Here is a 19,202-nt window from a genome sequence, read left to right as displayed (position 1 = left end):
AGGCACTGAACATGCCTTCATAACAAACCATCTCCTTTCAGTTTAGCTGATATCTTTAACAGGTAATGTAAGTATGCTGCCTGAGTCATTGTTTTGTGATAGATGCAAGAAGGCGTCGTCTTCTGGAGATGGTGGAGAGGTCCATGCAGTGCTGTAAGGCAAAATTGTCCCCAAAGAATACTTACTTTTTCAGATTTACCACTATTTTACCTTCAGCAACATCACATATAAAACTCAGAAGACACATGTTAAGTTCTCTGGTTGTTTTGGACAGTAAATAAAAAAACTATATTTGTGTTGTAGACATTGTGACCTTTGGTTCCCATCAGCACCACTGTAAAGAAAACAGATGGGAAGTTTCTCTTTCAGCTGAACTGTATCATTTGTATCATTTCAATCACTGTGCAGATGGACACTAATAGGAAAACTGGACTGTGGGAGCAGTAAAAATAGGGGTGGGCAATATGACCCCAATGTTACTGTTACAGTGATAAATTACACATATTATTCACAACAGTCTTTCCTGAGTATATGAGTGGTATGATCAATGAACAACTACATAGATCATTAAAAAGACCAATTACATGGGGGCCTATTATATACAATAACCAGTGTTCAGTAATTGTATAGTAACAAGTGGCTGATTGGATGTCAGCCCGTTCTGTTCACCTTACCAATATTTTTATAAGTTGTTTGCAAATATTGTATAATAATAATAATAAATGATTATACATTTTCATAGCCTTTTTTAATGTAATCTGCTGTTTTGTGGGTGCATTTTTGTCTGTTCCAACTTGTTTGCAAACTACAAAAATAAAAAAAGTGGGATATGCAAATATGCATGCAAATCTAGTGTTAAGTGAAAGCACAGCTATTACCCCATTGGTGGCCTGGCAAGAAAAGACTGTTTCAATAACTTTATCTCTATGTGTAATTATTATTCAGACATAATGCTCATGTTGCTGTGAGATTCTCAACCCCAATTCCAGTGAAGTTGGGACATTGTGTAAAACATAAATAAAAACAGAATACGATGATTTGCAAATCCTTTTCAACCTACATTCAATTGAATACACTACAAAGACAAGATATTTAATGTTCAAATGGATAAACTTTGTTTTTTGCAAATATTCACTCATTTTGAATTTGATGCCTGCAACACGTTCCAAAGAAGTTGGGACAGGGGCATGTTTACCACTGTGTTACATCACCTTTCCTTTTAACAACACTCAATAAGTGTTTAGGAACTGAGGACACTAATTGTTGAAGCTTTGTAGGTGGAATTCTTTCCCATTCTTGCTTGATGTACAACTTCAGTTGCTCAGCAGTCTGGGGTCTCCGTTGTCGTATTTTATGCTTCATAATGCGCCACACATTTTCAATGGGAGACAGGTCTGGACTGCAGGCAGGCCAGTCTAGTACCCGCACTCTTTTACTACTCTTTTACGCTGTTGTAGCACGTGCAGAATGTGGCGTGGCATTGTCTTGCTGAAATAAGCAGGACGTCCCTGAAAAAGTCGTTGCTTGGATGGCAGCATATGTTGCTCCAAAACCTGTATGTACCTTTCAGCAATAATGGTGCCTTCACAGATGTGCAAGTTACCCATGCCATGGGCTCTAACACACCCCCATACCATCAGAGATGCTGGCTTTTGAACTTTGCGCTGATAACAATCCGGACAGTCCTTTTCCTCTTTGGCCTGGAGGACACGACGTCCACAGTTTTCCACTGTGCGTCAGTCCATCTCAGATGAGCTCGGGCCCAGAGAAGCCGGCGGCGTTTCTGGGTGTTGATATGTGGCTTCGCTTTGCATGGCAGAGTTTTAACTTGCACTTGTAGATGGAGCGACGAACTGTCTTCACTGACAGTGGTTTTCTGAAGTGTTCCTGAGCCCATGTGGTTTTATCCGTTACATAATGATGTGGGTTTTTAATGCAGTGCCACCTGAGGGATCGAAGGTCACGGGCATTCAATGTTGGTTTTCTGTCTTGCCGCTTACTTGCAGAAATTTCTCCAGATTCTCTGAATCTTTTGATATTATGGACTGTAGATGATGAAATCCCTAAATTCCTTGCAATTGCACGTTGAGAAACATTCTTAAACTGTTGGACTATTTGCTCATGAAGTTGTTCACAAAGTGGTGAACCTCGCCCCATCCTCGCTTGTGAATGACTGAGCCTTTCAGAGATGCTCCCTTTATATCCAATCATAACACTCACCTGTTTCCAATTAACCTGTTCACCTGTGGAATGTTCCAAACAGGTGTTTTTTGAGCATTCCTCAACTTTCCCAGTCTTTTGTTGCCCCTGTCCCAACTTCTTGGGAACGTGTTGCAGGCATCAAATTCAAAATGAGTGAATATTTGCAAAAAACAATAAAGTTTATCCGTTTGAACATTAAATATCTTGTCTTTGTAGTGTATTAAATTGAATATAGGCTGAAAAGGATTTGCAAATTATCATATTCTGTATTTATTTATGTTTTTCACAATGTCCCAACTTCATTGGAATTGGAGTTGTAACATTAAATCATCTTGGGGCTCAAAAAAAAAAAAGCAACATCAATGTTTGACAAGTGTTTATTTCATAACAGCCTCTTGGCTTTCCAGAAGCCAGAATTGTTTCAACCTCCAATGAATAAAAACATGAAAAAAAACCTCAATAATTTCTGCGGTTTGGGAAGATCATTCCAGAACTAACTAAAGGCTTTACTTAAGCAATTAATTTCTTTCTAAAATGAAGGACAATAGTCAGATACACTGAACAATGGCTGTCTGGAAGAAAAATAAATCCAGAATTTGGCACTGAATTGGATTGTATATGATTATACTGGTTATGATATGGATCTGTACTGGGACGTACAGAATGTGCACTTGTGTGTTGATGTGTACTGATTTGTTGCATGAACCAAATGAACCATAACCATCACCATCTAGTTTAACCACTACCTGTTACCAATGTGATTGACAAACTGTGCTCAAGCAATGTGGTGTACCATAAACAACAACCAAGACATGAACATTACAAACAGAACAGCTTAAAAGTACCAGCAACACTTCCAGTCAGATATTTACTAAACCAAGGTGAATATTAATCTGGGCATTAGTTGATCAGGCATTTCCAACCCTTAATATTTATTTGTAATGAAGTCTGGCGTATGTAGTCTTCTATATAATGTTATGACAAGTAGGTCTGAAAAGTGCATCATAACTTTTAGTATTGGGACACTTCTCCTTATGACTGAGTGCAATGGTTTCATCCAAATAAAACTTGCTTTTCCTTAAAAAATAGATTTAAAATATACTTTTGCTGGCATTTTCTGCTTGAAATTTGAAATACAACCCCAGCATTCAAGCTGCATTAAGGCTCAATCTCTAAATATATATATTTTTTCTTATATTTATATCTTACAAAACATAACACTGACCTCTACTAAAAGGAAGCACCTGTAAAAAAATAAAACAATAACATTAGGATTCAATTATATGATTCTCCCCAGCTGGGAGGGTTTTTAGTGTCTCTGGGTGACTGGCTTTCACAGTACATTGCTTGCAGGCCTTTCTCAGAGGGATTTGTTGGAGGGAGAAGGACCCAGGCCACTGCCCTCGGAGTCCAAAGGTTTTTGAGGGTCCAGATGAGGGTCCTGAGACCTTTGAACGTGAAGAGGTTGTTGTGAAGGCCTGGTTGGAGGCATTTTAGCCTGTTCTGGGAGATTTTCTGGCTTTGTGGATAGGGGAAGTAGGCCTTGGGCCTCAAAAATGTCCTCCTCCTGTTCCTCTTTGTCTTTGTGGTGGTCAGTGGCCTGACTGAGATCCAACTCGACTCTCTGGAGGCCACTGGAGCTGGACTGAAGGAAATCATGGTGATGGGTCTCCAGTTCAGTCAGGCCATTGCCACTGAAGGTCATTCCATCTGCAGCCAGTTCATTCTCCAGCTGCTGAGCCCATGTATCCCCCCTAGAGAAGACCCTACTGGGTGTGGACTCAGTTGGGAACCCCTCTGGAAGTTCGTTGGCAGATTTAAGGGTCACTTTAGGAGCACTGGGGGTCATTATCTGAGGTCCTGTGGTAATTACAGGGGTCCAATCACTCTGGTTTAGCTCCCCAGATCTGTTTGCTTTAGGGACAGTAAGGGTCATGATTTGAGGTCCGGTGGTAATTACAGTGGTCCAAGCGTCCCTTAAGACCTCAGCTCCACTGGCCTCCTCTGGACCCCCTGCCCCGGAGCCCAGCTCATCCAGGGGGTCAAACTTATTGGTCCCATTGAGTTGCTTTAAATCGCTCAGCAGTGCAAACATCCTATCTACATCCTTCCAAAAGTTGGTCCAGTCCTCCAGGCTGGGACTGTAGTTGTGCCTGTGTTCAAACAGACTGTCGTTCACACTGTAAAGTCGTGCCAGTCCCTGCCAGTCCACGTCCTCCTGCTCTGTGAAGTTAGGCAGCTTAACCTTTTCGTCCATCCCATGCTGGCTGTGCACTGGAGAGAGACGCAACAGAGTTAGGAAGCTCTGGAGGGACAACAATTATGAAGAAGCAGATCGATTGTGTCTAAAATCATGCACTCATGCATGGCCTTAGCCAATTATGGTGTAAAGGCCATGAAATTATTAGTGCCCCACCACATCACTGCAGTGCTTTGCTTGGGACCAGTAAGAAAGAATGCGTCTATGTTCTGAAGCAGTGAGCATCGGAAATGGACAAATGTTCTGACATTCTTGACCCGTCATAGCACGAGCAGACTGTGCAAAGCCTCCTACGCAATGAAAAAAGTAATAAACCTCAAACGATGCCTTTATGGGGTTTGAAAGGAAAAGTCCAGGCAACCTGGAATAAAGAAGTAAGGAAGAAAAAAGGAGCACATGGAGGAAGGAGAAAAAGGAAGATTGCAGCTTTAAGTGGAAAGGTGAAAAGCCTTGATTGAATGAGCATTCCCAAAGCAGTGTTTGCTGAGACACTGGCAGCATATCCACGCCTTTAATCTCTGCACTGAACTGTGTGTGTACCACGCACTCAAACTCTACGATATGGAGATCTAGGTGGGATGAGTATGGAGATTATGGAGATGCATGGAGTTACAGTCTTAGAGACTCACAGGGACGAAAGGCTTGGCCTCCTCAACTTTGACCACTTTCGATGCTGCTGTTGCCTGGTAAGCAGGTAAGCCAAAAACAGGAACGTCGAGAAAGATGAGGCAAAAAGTAAATAAAAAAGGTAATGAAAAGTAGAACAGTAGAGTAGGGCAGTAAAACAGAAGAGGAGCTACAGTGTCTAATTATTATTGAAGCTTGAGATATGATTGCATTTTACTACAAATGCTTGAATGAATGTAAACCTTGGTTTTCACTTTCTGACTCAATTTGGGATCATGTTTGTACTAAAATGTAAGAGTTAAAGAAAAGGCTATTTCTTGAAATCAACTTGTGGTTTGTTTGTCCAGTCTATTCACAACAGTGGATCTATTCGTGAGTGTGGGGAACTCTCAGGGCCCTCAGAATTTTTGAGAACTAAAAAAGTTAATTAGCTTATTTCTATGTAATAGAATCATAATGCTTGTTGAGAGAGTATATACATTTATATACATGTATATACATACATTTCCTTGTTTTAGTTGGAAAGAGGTTAAAATCTCAGAAATCTTGCCAAGCAAGCTCCCACATTGGTTAGAACTTCAGGAGCCGAACTGAAGGCCTGGACATTAGACGGACTTTCAACATCATTTGGAAATGACAAAGGGATTCAATGATATTTTGATTTCCAAAGGGTGGGACTAATTTAGTGAGGGGAAAAAAAAAAAAACATCAATCTAGGACTTCTAGATACATCACTGACTGCATGATAGCTGCAGTCTAACCAGGTTTCAGTTAATAGTTAGGAATAGAAAACAGCAGCAGCAGCTTTATGCCTGGACTCTTTACTGAAAGTCATGGTAAAGCTGATACAAAACTGATGGTAAAACATCAGGCTACATCAACAACACTAGCTGTCAAAATAGAGGTTGATTCTGAACCTGGACTTTTTGTTTCAAGGAGTTGCATGGAAATTGCAGCCCTATAATTAACATGGTCCAAAATATTTCACAGCTTTTCCCTTATTCAGTAGATTAAATAGTGTTCAGTTATGTACTACTTGCTTAAGCACCATTGATTCCCCTTCATTTAGGAAGAGCTAAATCATATATATTAATAATTAAAAAGGACATGTACTCACAGTGAGTCAATGAGCAGATTTACAAGGCTGTAACATCAGCTTGCGTATTCATAATTTCTCATTTATGAAAATGAACTATTGAATTAATGTTAGCGCAATCCAGCATGCACAAACATGTTTAGCTTGATGCGTCCTAGTACATTAGTGGAAATGCGCTGGATCATGCAGTTACAAGGGGGAAAAAAAAGCCACTGATGAAATCAAAAAGGGTGGATACCTGTGTGGATCATAGCTTCCTCCATCTTTACTCCCTGATTAGGAAAATAAGAGCAATTTGAATGTTAATGTGTCAATCGTGGACAAAGAGAAAAAAAGTTAAATGAAGAAACATTCATGATGTAGATCTTCATGCATGGCATTTAGCCCCTAAGGAGAAATGCTGTTAGGGAAGACGCAGTGAGTAGAAAGGACTGATAAGGGAGACTGGGCTGTATAAAGATGGATGGTGGGACACAGGAAGATCCACTGGAATAAATCAGAAAAGGTTATCATCAAGTGTCAAAGTAAATATACTGTTAAAGGTGGCATATGAATACGCGTTTGTAAAAACAGTCAAATGCCACACCAATGCTGTTGTTATAGTTAGCATTGAAGGGAATTGTTCAAAAATTCTGCATAGTTAAAAGGGTATGATGTAAAGATATTCGGAGGGCGTTTGATGCTAAATGCTTCAATATAGAAAAACCTAGTCAGAATTATTCACAGCAGTGGTGATAGGAACCAGATGTCTGAAGAGATTAATGCCTCTACAATCCCCCATTACAGAAAGGTTTTGTAAAATTTTAAACAAAGACTTCATGATACTTTCAAGATAAGTGATATAGGCAGGGCCCCCAAAGAAAACCTATTTTCCAGATTTACCACTATTTTACTATCATCATTACATAAAAACCTTAGAAGGTGGTTTTGGATAGTAAATGTCTATACTTCCATTGCAGTCATTGTGATCCCTGGTTCCCATCACCACAACTGTAAATACGTCTGGGCAGGTAAGTTTTTCTACAATGAACCATTTCACACCAAAGTGTTTTCAAAGATTTTTACATCAACAGCTAAATTATGCAGCAATATTGAAATTGGTGGAATTCCTCAGGTATAATGATAACACTATATTCTGGTAGTCCACTGTAGACAAATCAGTTTGTATTTACATTCAACTAAAATTTCAAGTGAACTGTAATTAATTCTATTTAATCCAGCCTTAAAGGCCTTAATTCTCATGCTGTTTGTTAAAAATGTAAGCACATAACTGTATCACCTCAGTATCTCCAATATAGATTTGTTTTTTTAGTAGACAACATTCTTAACTTTTGATGCAAGTTAATTTAAATAGATTCTGTTCCAAGTGATTTTGGAGCATTTCTAGTCATCCATTCATCATGGATCATAATATGTTCATCAAATGATGTGTGGAAAGAAAAAAAAATGAAAAAAAATGGAGAGGGCCAGCAACGTTATCTATGTAGATAATCTGTAGTGGACTAGCAAAATCAATATATCGCTGTTGGTGGAACAAAACCTTGTATCTCCAAAATGGTAGCTTTACAGGAGAAGGAAAAAACCTACTTTACTTTTAATGTAAGTCAATGGAACCAGACATTTTTCCAAGTCATTCTGGGCTGTTTCTTTTGGTCCATTCTTCTTGAAATTTACACACAATGTAAAAGCCAACAGGCATTGTTACATTATGTTGAAAACTGAAAAAATGACAAAAATGGAGATACAAGGTTTTCTTCTGACAGCAGCAATATATAGGCTTAAATATAGTGACCACTACAATGCAATCATTTGAAGGAATGTTAAAATTGTTTTAAATAACGTTTAATAATCCACTTATTTGGGGGACAAAGAAAATTCTGTGCTATTTACAAACATAAAAAGGTTAAAACCATGATAGCGTGTGTAAAAAGTTCCCCCAGTCATTTGTTATTCAGTGCATTTTAATCCAAAAATGTTTCCTAAAGAACAATTAAATCACATTATCAAGAGGTCAGAGATTCCTACCCACAGTGGACACTAATGGTCAGCTGTGCAGCAGAGCGGCTCACCACAGAGAGAGATATACTACAAAAAATGTCAGCCATCTTGAACCTAATGATGGCACAAATAAGTCTCCAAACTAAGCAGCTCAAAGTTTTTTCTTTATTTTTTAACTGTATCATATTTTAATTCCTCACCCAAAATGAACACAGTACATGATGAGTCAATGATATTGCAAGATATTTCTTCTAAATACTTTACATAGAACACAAGGTTTATATGGACCAGCAAACGTCAGCGACCAATGAGAAAGATACACAAAACATTTCATATCATATCATTAATGCTGGCATTTACAAGATCGCCAAGCATCTGGCCTTGCCTTTAAAGAAGAGAGAAACAAAGCACAGTGAGCACATGGCCTCCTGGTGAGGGAATAAAACAGGAGTCATTAAAGGAGGATGAGGAACAGGAGAAAGAATTTGGTGTAGAACCCTCCACCTAATACCACCACACTGGCACACGTCATCATGTGGCTCAGGGCTGTTCGCATGCAGCATGCAACACCACACAGAGCTAGAGGAAAACATGCTGGGCCATACAGGCATTTTAGGACTTTGCACTAATTTTATATATATATATATATATATATATATATATATATATATATATATATATATATATATATATATAAAATATAAAATATTTTATATTTATATATATGACAAATAAAATTAGTGATCTATTTTGAAACAAAATAGTCTGACATTTTCATGATGCACAGAGTCATTTCCTAATCAACACCCAAATGTCATATATGTCAATTTGAGCCTCTAAGCCAACAAGATGGTCTAGCATGTTTGAAAATTTCACTTGCACTGGTAGAGAATAAAAAATATATAAAATAACTAATTAAAATAAAATAAAACAGCTGTAGTACCTGCATCTGGGTTCTTTGGTCTGGGGTTGCACTGTTTATGACCCTGACAGCTCCTCATCTCCATCAGCTGCAGATGGAGCTGGTTCAGGACGTCTCTGTCCACTGTGTAAACTGCATTTGTCAACTGTAACCACATAACATCCAGTCAGTGACTCATTGCCAAGCAAAAAGAAAGTACAGGCTGTGCCTGAGTAGTTATAGAGTAGAGACACACACACACACACACACACACACACACAATCTATATATATATATATATATCTCTCAAAGTGCCTGTGTAAATTTCAAAATGAATGGACCAAAAGAAACAGCACCATTTTGTGAGATACCATTTTGGAGATATGAGGTTTTGTTCCAACAACAGCTATATATATATATATATATATATATATATATATATATATATATATATATATATATATATATATATAACTAATTAATTATAAATTTAAGGGTTTCTTTACCATTGATGCTCATCTCTTTATTTACTGATTTTTCCGTTTAATATCTTTTTTCCATTATAATTTATTTATATTACGTTGATTTATATCTACCTTTGGGCTGCATCACCATGGCAAAAGTGATGTCTAATTGTATGATTATTGTTATTATTATCATTATTAGTAGTGGAGTAACTATATAACATACATAACCCAAAACAAAGCATCTCTAAATACAGTCTTGTGCAAAGGTGTGTGCACCCCCAGTCAAATGACAGCCAGAAAATAAGAAAATAACTATGAAGAACCAACCATAAATATGCCAATTTATTTAGCTAAATTTAACATCACAGAGAAAATCAACATAACGTCTGACCAGGAACGCATTTTGCACTGGACTGCATAATAAAGACGATGAATGGTGAATTGTTACTGTTATAGAAATGAGCATTTATTTGTGATGAAGTTAGTGTGACTCACCTGGTAGGGGTCACTGTTCAGATCAAAGTACTCCAGGAATCCGGTAGCAAACTCACAGAAGAGCGTGTTGTGGGTGTCGTTAATGGTCCTCAGGCACCAGTAAGTGTTGTTATTGGAGCTAGTGCAGGCACAGAAACCTCCCACTGCACAAAGAAATTATAAGTCATTTTCCTGCTGCAAAGCAGAAACTACAACCCTTAACCTGATGGAAAATAAACAAATCATTTTCTTAGGTGAATTTCCATTCATACATTCATGTATTTGATATTCCTCAGCGCAGCTACTGCTTTCATACTGTTATTCTGCTATATATTTAGTTCATGTATATTCATAAGGACAGTTTTATTGCATTTTGTGAAATTATATTCTATGTTTTTATTACATTTTCTGTGTTTGTGTGAGCTCCTGCCAGAAAAGAACTCGTTGTATATAAAAACATTGTGATGCAAAACAGTTCTCATTCACTACTACACAGATACACTGAAAGCAGTGTCAGCTCTAGTTAACAACTTGAGTTATTGCTGTGCCGTTGTGCTGTCTAAGATGCTCAAGTGAAAGGAAAAAAAAACATCTGTTAACGACGTCTCAAAAAAGAACATCTGGAGACAAAAATAGAGGAGAAAATGATAAAGACATGTTTTGTATTGTTGTTTTAGCGTTATGTCATTTCTTTTGGCTTGTTGGACAAGTAGTAGTGGATCTGGGGTCTGTCTAACAAAGCAGCTTTAACTTAAGTTTTCTGTCTGAGTTTCAGCTTCAGAAAAACCTAAAAACACATGTGGCTAACAAAGTTTCCCTTTTAATCTTGCTTTAGATTCAGGCCAATGCTCATGAAAACGTGACGTTTATGACCACCAACCATAGGAAACATGAAAAGTCGCCCAAGAATGGGGACAAAAAAAAAATAAAAAAATCATACTACCTAAATATGTAGAAAGTACAGCATTTATAACAGTGAAAAAGCGACACCAAGAATCCAAAAATCCAACTAAGCGTAAAGTTAGCTGGGTAAGTAAGAAATGCATGGTGCATGGTGAGACAGACCCCTGGATCTGGAACACTGAGGCGGTTATCTGTACTTTAATCTGTAAGTGTATCTGTCAGTGAGTGCAGTGTCGTACGGTTCCAGAAGGGGGCAGTCTGCCAGTGGTCGTTGTTGTGTGTGAAGCAGGTGAGTCCAGGTAAGCTGCAGTCATCTCCCTTCCTCTGCCTCTTCCTCTCCTTTCGCTCCTTCTTTCTGCGGCGAATCTCGTTATAGAGCTGGGCTTTGCTGTCCACTTCCTGCACGACCTCCCTGTGGAAAACACACAATATGTTTAAACTGAGTTTGACTGCAAATAATATGCAGTAAGTGGCCAACTTTCTCCAGTACAGTAAACATGACTTACTACTCTGGCCGGATACTCCAATATACAGCCAGAGCTTTCATCTCATACACTGCAACTCAAAATGCAATGTGGCCATTTCATGAGGACATAACAGCTCTGGATTCAGCCTTTTATGATACATGAACAAAATAAAAAGACAGAGTGTCCTGCTGCTGCACTCAGTGCAATGCTGGAGCTCCATCAGTTTTCTCTACTGGTGTTGAGGTGGGTTTGATTACTTTGTCTATTTAATAAAGTTAATGTACTGCATTAAGAACATGGTTAAACTGTCATTTAAAATTGACCAACCAACTTGCACAGTGTGAGGCGTTCTTGCTTATTATTCAGTCAAACTAGATCATTTTACAACAAATGAAATGAATATGAAATGATCTTCTTTAGCAAACTGTCACTATCTAATGATTTTCCAAAATTACAGGAGGCACAAATGTCCTTTATTCTTAATATGAGTTAATGTAATGTAAAGAGATTTTATTCCAAGCTATTTTGGAGCATTGGGGCATTTCTGTTGGTCCATTCATCATGAAATCTGACATTGTTTTGTTTACTAGACACTATAAACTCCTATGAAGTAACATACAGTATGCAGCATATATTGGTGCAGTATACATAACAGTACGCTACTTCGAATACAGCCTTAGATTACATTTAAATGCAGGATATGGACCCCTAGCTAATAAGCATGCTCTCCTCCTTGATATACAGTGCTGTTGCACTGTTCAGATCCATTCCTCTGCAGATGGCTTCCAGACCTGTGCTCTACTCAAAACTCCTGAAAGGGACGCAAGTTTGATCCTGTTTGCTTGGCTTTTCTGTTGCTGGACTGCAGGACACACACAAACACCACAAACGACAACCACTGGACAGTGTCCACGTCTGATGTACTGTGGCGCCATCAGCCACGTTTCTCCAATAAACTCTCTCAGTTGCTTTCAAAGGCATTCACAAAAAACACAAAGAAAGCTCAGGACCATGCTGTGGATTCAGAGACTTGTGCACCACATATACAGCGGGTCAAATAAGTACTGAACACGTCACCAATTTTCTAAGTAAATATATTTCTAAAGGTGCTAGTTACATGAAATTCTCACCAGATGTCGGTAACAACCCATCCAATCCACACAGGCAACGAAATCAAACCATAGATGTCCATAAATTAAGGAAATGACAGAGGGAAAAAGTATTGAACACACTCACTGAAATTTATTTAATGCTTCGTACAAAAGCCTTTGCTGGTGATGACAGCTTCAAGACGCCTCCTGTACGGAGAAACTAGTCGCATGCATTGCTCAGGTGTAATTTTGGCTTATTGTTCCACACAAACACTCTTCAAATCCCCAAGGTTCTGTGAAATGTCCACCCTCGTTTCATCTTCATCATCCTGGTAGATAGCAGCAGATTTTTATCAAGAATGTCTCAGTACATTTGTCCATTCATCCTTCCTTCAATTATATGAAGCGTGCCAGTGCCAAAAGCTGAAAAACAGCCCCACACCATGATGTTCCCACCTCCAAACCTCACTGTTGGTGTGGTGTTTTTGGGTTGATATGCAGTGTCTTTTGACCTCCAAACATGGTGTGTATTACGGCATCCAAAGAGATCAATTTTGGTCTCATCTGACCAACTATATTTCTCTCAGTATTTCACAGGCTAATTGTCTAAATATTGTTGAGCAAACTTCAAACGCACCTTAACATGCTTTTGCTTCAGCAGTGGAGTCTTGCGTGGTGAGCGTGCATACAGGCCATGGCGGTTGAATGCATTACTTTTTCTTTGAAACAATTGTCCTGCTGATTCCAGGTCTTTCTGTAGCTCTCCACAAGTGGTCCTTGGCTCTTGGTCAACTCTTCTGATAATTCTTTAAACTCTTCTGTCTGAAATCTTGCAGGGAGCACCTGGTCGTGGCCAGTTTATGGTGAAATTATGTTGTTTCCACTTCTGGATTATGGCCCCAACAGTGCTCACTGGAACCTTCAGTACTTTAGAAATTCTTCTGTAACCAATGCCATCACTATGTTTTGCAACAGTAAGGTTGTGAAAGGTCTTGAGAGAGCTCACTGGTTTTTGGACACTTTTTAAAGGCCATCAGTTGAACCAGCGGATATTAATTTGTGTCAGGATTGTTTTCTAATTACTTTCAGCTGGTGTCATGACTTTCCATGGCTTTTTGCACCTCTCTCTCTTCATGTGTTCAATACGATTTCCCTGTGTCATTTCTCATTATTACACATAATTTATGGACATCTATGGTTTCAATTTCTTGTCAATAGCACCTTTAGAAATATTTTTACTTAGAAAATTGGTGATGTGTTCAATACTTATTTCACCCGCTGTAAATGCACTGACACGTGACAAGGTAACCACCATAAACCCGTAACATTGTCAGTATTGGAACAAAAACCTTGTATCTTCAGAAAGTAACTTTACAAGAGAGGGAAAAAACTAAATCTTTAACATTCAACAACAAATCATTTTGGACTGTTGGGCCATTTGTCATGAAATTTCTAAATGGCTGAACTGGTATTTTGAAATTATGCTGAAACATTTTGAACAAAGAAGTAAATAAATCGTTTTTTTTGTTCCAACAGTGATGATATAAAAGACACCCAAAATACTGCACACTTGACCCAGCAGTGTTTAAAGGGACTTTAGTGGGGACACAGACACCACACACAAAGGTGGACAATGACACAAACAGCTGTGAGAAACTCACTTAAAGGGATGGAGATGGCTCCTGCTCTTCACTCTCTCAGGCTTGTTTCTGTGCCCTCTCTCTTTGCTATAGTAGCTGCTTTTAATGAAGAGAGAACAGCACTGAGTTTATACTTTAAAAGTATGCTTTTGCCCACTCACATCAAATGCACTTGAAGGTCTAAGACAGCGTTGCACAGTCACGGTCCTGGAGGGCCAGTATCCTGCACTGTTTGGTAGATGTTCTACTCAAACACACTTATCAAATGTTGCAATTAACAGAGGAGTTGAACCAGATGTGTATGTGCTTGTTGGACTGGAGCTCTGGGGCTTACCAACAAGTGGAGGCTTATAGTCACCAGTTGGCATTAAGACATCATATATTTGCCTCTATCTAACAGCTACGTTAACAATTTCAGAAAACAGCATAAGCCTGGACTGAAGCAAATTCTAACTGAAGATGGCTCAAGAGAGCTGTCAGTACACTTTCAGCAATGTACAGTTTGACCAATTTTATAGACATAGTGTCAGAAGCCATATCAGCAAGTCTACTTGAGCTTCAAACAAGATTTTTCAAAATGTATGTATAAGTAAAAATAGTTCATATGTAAACAAAGTCAGTCAGAGCAGTTTGAAATTAAATGTTTTGTTCTAGAGCCAGAATTGTTCACAGTGGTTGTGACAGGAACCACAGTTTAATGCCTCTAAAAGCCTCCTCACAGAAAGCCAGGGCATGAAATAGTTATGAAAATGCTGCCTAATGCCTGAGACATTTATGGGCAACTCATTTTTTCCGTTTAACCACTGTTTTACCATCATTAACATTACATCTCCAAACATGTAGGTACCTAAAAAATGTGTATTTGCATTGAAGCCATTGAGAACCCTGGTTCCTATCCATCACCACCACACTAAAGAAATCTGAGTAGCTACGTTTCTCTAGCATGAACCATTCACATCAAACCAACCTAAATGACTAAAGCCCAATGACTTAATTTTGTAGAAATGTGGAAAAAATGATATAGACAGCAGTTTGCTAAGATTCCATTACTGTTGCCTGGTAGCTTTAGTATAAAGAGAAGCAGTACACTGGACAGACCATCAGTGCAATCCAGTTCAGACAACCTAAAATTAATCTGCTCAAATGTAATGGGTTCTACATGGCCATTTCTGTGTTACTGTTATAATGTATGTCATCAGTTTGGGAAGTAAGAAATGGAAGATTCACAGCTGGCCGGAGATGAAGCGTCAGAATAAATGAATAAGGAGAGTGATGCAAGTGTCTGAAACTCTTCTGCTGGAGAGTGTATCTACTTTAAGCACAGCATTTGGCTCCAGAGCTTCAGGCCGTCACAGTATTGAGTAACACAAAAAACCAACAGCAACTCAGAAGTAAAATACTCCGGGAGCGTTTCAGGGCACAAAGAATATTTAGAAAATGTTCCCTCAGCACTTTCATTTTGTTATGACAAATGAATTACAGTTTGTACTTAACACCTATCATTTAATCTGTCAGTGCACAGTGAGAAAACTTTCCCAGATTGCTGATGTAATAGTCATACAGGAAGACATAAGAATCAGTAAATGTAAGTCTGGAACAAACCTCTTTTTTCCACAGTCGCACTCCTCTGGTTTTCTGCTCTTCAGGTGCCCTCGTACCTCTCTCAGCTTCTTCATCTTGTCCTGGAGCAGCTCGATCTGCGATGAAGACATTTGAAACACACCATGATTAAACAGCAAGTCAAGCAATGTTGGTCAGGACACAAATAAGTTATCTGACATACATACTCAGCAAAAAGGGCTCAGTATGGTATGAAAGTGGTCTTCAACCATGCAAAAAAGCATTCATGTGGTTGGTTACGTTGTGATGGTTCCATATAAACTGTCGCCTTTACTTCAAATCTTGAAAAAACTTTTTTTTTTGTAGCTGTAGTGACTTAATAGCTAGAGTTGCTTGGCTTACCACTAGAATCTCTCTTAAATGACAAATTTATTAGTTACTCATCATATGATGTATTTTTCAGTGACTACTACAAAGTATTCAGTAACTACCATGAACTCCTGAATTATTCTGTAACTAATATAAATTGCCCAGTAACTGCTATAAATGATTCAGTATCTACAATTAACTATTTAGCAATTATTCTCATTTATTCAGTAACTACTAGGGATGCAGTGGTACAGTGGTCCAACAGTTCAGCACGTATCATGTTTTTTGAGCCACATTAACAGTAATGATAACTTTATATTTAAGAAAACAATAAAAACACATCACTCTTTAGACAATGAACTCTTTCTGTCACCTATAGAAAAATAAAGCCTTCCATTCAGACAAACGACAGCATAACTAACTAGGCCTAGCTTCTGTTTCTACTGTATAGAAAAATAATAAAATGAAAAGTGCTTCTTAGCTGATAACCTGTAGGTGCTTGGTCTTCTTTATGTTAAATAATTACAGAGAGGTAGATAGGGTGCGTCAATTTGTTTGAAATAATCCTCTGTGATGTTTTCCTCCAGTGCTCACCACTGTCACACTGGAGCTAAGGGATTGTTTTTATCCCCCCCTCTCTTCCCCATTATGTGTTTGCATACAGAGCTCTGATATGCTCCAGAGAAATTCTGACTGAGTGCTGATGGCTCCAAAGATGTTCTGTGGACCTGAAGGTACAATCTGATTACAGTGTGCAGTGCAATAAGCCAGTTTTGGCAATGATAGGAAAATAACAGGCACATCGTAATACTGCAGTTCACATGTGCGTATCAAACCGTAGGGTGTGTGATATATGGTTCGATGATATATTGTGTACTGCTGCATCCCTAGTAACTACTATAGATTACTCAGTAACTATCATGGATTATTCAGTACCTGCTAAGAATTATCTAGTAATTACTATCATTTATTCAGCACCTACTATGAATCTAATATCCGAGTTCTTAAGTTGTGAGTCTGAGGAACTGAAGTGTGGGTGCAACATATAGACCCTTAGACTTTAAAGCAGGGGTGTGTAGAACTGCAGGCAGGGAGGCTGGATTCCAGCACAGTTAGGTGATGTTCCTATTCAAGCACATGATTCTCATCAGCGAATTACCAGGTTTTGCTGATGTGCGAGAGCAGGAAAATCAACTGTGCTGGACACGGGCCCTCAGTTACCCACCCCTGGTGTAAAGAACCAAACCAAAGTTAATGAAATAATGCTCACCTCTTGGTCCACAAAACTCTTGTGGTCTTTCCAGGCTTTAGAAGACTGGTAGATCTCTCTCTCACAGTGCACAGTGTCATTCAGCAGGATGTAGCACCTGTCATGCATTATATGATTAGCAAGAGCATATATATATATATTGCATCATATCACAGACGAATCCAAGTCTTCACATAAGTATCACAATAAAATATAACACTATAATCGCTCTGAAACGGTTAACTTCAATGTGCACTAACGTAACAGAAATTTACTTGTCATTTTGAACTACAAGTTTTTACAATATTGTGAATATCCATAAATAGGTAGATGAAAAGAACATCCTCCCTTACTTGTGGGTGACTTTCAGTGAGTTTGGGTAGCCCACAGCATTTGTATCATCAGCCAGCATCTCCTCAGACGTATCGTCTGACTCCAGGCCAAAGTCAGAGTCAACGGACATATCTGGCTCATAATGCCGCTTGCTGATTGGCCGGGGCTCTGTCACTGTTCTGTCGTCCGCCTGCAGGTCCACGGCGTAAATCTCCCCCTCAAACTCCACTGAGAGAGAGCGAGCAGGACGGGTGTGGACGAAGCGAGGCCTGTAGCCTGCCATAGAGAACATATGCAAACTTCATACATGCATTTAGACTAAATGTTCATGTCATCTATTTCACAGTAGGTAAGATGGACATGGGGAGAGATTCTGTTCTATTCTGTTGTTGATTTTCTAAGCGAAAAAATAAGTCAATACATCCTCTATATAGAACATGCTTAAATATGCCAATTTAGCCAATTTAATGAATAATTTAGTTTAAAATGATCAATCAATATAACGTGCCATACATTTCTGCACAGGCCACACTGTATTTTTTATTTTATTTTATTTTACTTTTTCGTACGTTAAATTCAGCAAATGAACAATGATTGTGCATTAAAATATGCAGAGGTGTGCTCTCCATAGAGGATATGTTAACTTCCACCAGCACATCATTTGAATTTGGGTGCCCAAACTTTTGCAAATGACTGTATATTAGCACCAATATTCTTTTCATATTAGCAGCAATATATTTATACTTATCTTATAAGGTCAGATGGCTATCTGGTGAGATTGTGTTTAAATATCGATTTCTCTGAGATATCTAGTGCACATGAATAGTAATATTAATTTTTCATATAAGATGTGGTGGCCATCTGGAGAGACTCTACTGAAATGTACAAATAAATCTCTTTGAATTTAGCCTATTTAATATTAGATGTCTATTTGGAATATTTTGTTTCAGTTCCATCATACAAATATTTCCCTTTGAGTCTCAACTGGATAAAGAAATATTCAATTTCACTGTGCATGCACATTGTAGGTGGCACCAGTAGGTGTCACTGCAACACCAAATCTCAAGCTTGACTGTAAATGTCTATCGCTTATTCACACTATATATTCATCCTTATCCAATGGGATGCTTTTCAGTGCACACTGTGGAGTATAAGAGTTCTGAGATAGCGTAATGCTTAATTTAGACTACACAGTATCAGCACTGAATCTCCCTGGTTTCAAGTGACCTGCATTTTTTCTCTAGTAAAACGCTGATCATTATAACACCTCAAGCAATGTACACACCAAATGGCCACTTCATTAAAACTACCCCCTTGTTTCTACACTCATTCTCTGTTTTATCAGCTCCACGTACCATATAGGTGCACTTTATAGATCTGCGATTACAGACTGTAGTCCATCTGATTCTCTGATACTTTGTTAGCCCCCTCTTACCCTGTTCTTCAATGGTTAGGACCCCCACAGGACCAAGACAGAGCAGTGGAGGATCATTCTCACCACTGCAGTGACACTGACGTGGTGGTGGACTTTTTTTTTTTTAAACAACTCAGTGTCACTGCTGGAC

At 38.6% G+C, this 19,202-nt stretch overlaps 1 protein-coding gene across 7 annotated transcripts in view; it reads right to left on the bottom strand.

Moving 5' to 3' along the window:
• Positions 1-2,563: 2,563 nt before the first annotated feature.
• The window catches only part of sulf1 (sulfatase 1), a 69,950-nt gene continuing 53,311 nt past the window's right edge, over positions 2,564-19,202 (bottom strand). Inside the window, exons 12-21 of one of the 7 annotated variants that reach the window (XM_017717802.2) lie at positions 17,658-17,913; positions 17,326-17,422; positions 15,729-15,823; positions 14,148-14,225; positions 11,168-11,340; positions 10,047-10,189; positions 9,127-9,250; positions 6,424-6,457; positions 5,092-5,145; positions 4,295-4,476 (exon numbers count right to left, since the gene is read on the bottom strand). In XM_017717802.2, the coding sequence (XP_017573291.1) occupies positions 4,443-4,476; positions 5,092-5,145; positions 6,424-6,457; positions 9,127-9,250; positions 10,047-10,189; positions 11,168-11,340; positions 14,148-14,225; positions 15,729-15,823; positions 17,326-17,422; positions 17,658-17,913 (1,088 nt within the window). In that variant the 3' untranslated portion in view covers positions 4,295-4,442. Of the gene's footprint in view, positions 4,477-5,091; positions 5,146-6,423; positions 6,458-8,556; positions 8,612-9,126; positions 9,251-10,046; positions 10,190-11,167; positions 11,341-14,147; positions 14,226-15,728; positions 15,824-17,325; positions 17,423-17,657; positions 17,914-19,202 lie in introns of those variants that run through there. The other 6 variants (XM_017717811.2, XM_017717819.2, XM_017717776.2 and 3 more) reach the window with 6 other exon arrangements.

The sequence above is a fragment of the Pygocentrus nattereri genome, chromosome 24 (genome assembly GCF_015220715.1).
Source record: "Pygocentrus nattereri isolate fPygNat1 chromosome 24, fPygNat1.pri, whole genome shotgun sequence".
Lineage (NCBI taxonomy): Eukaryota > Metazoa > Chordata > Actinopteri > Characiformes > Serrasalmidae > Pygocentrus > Pygocentrus nattereri.
This window is presented reverse-complemented; position numbering and strand designations above follow the sequence as displayed.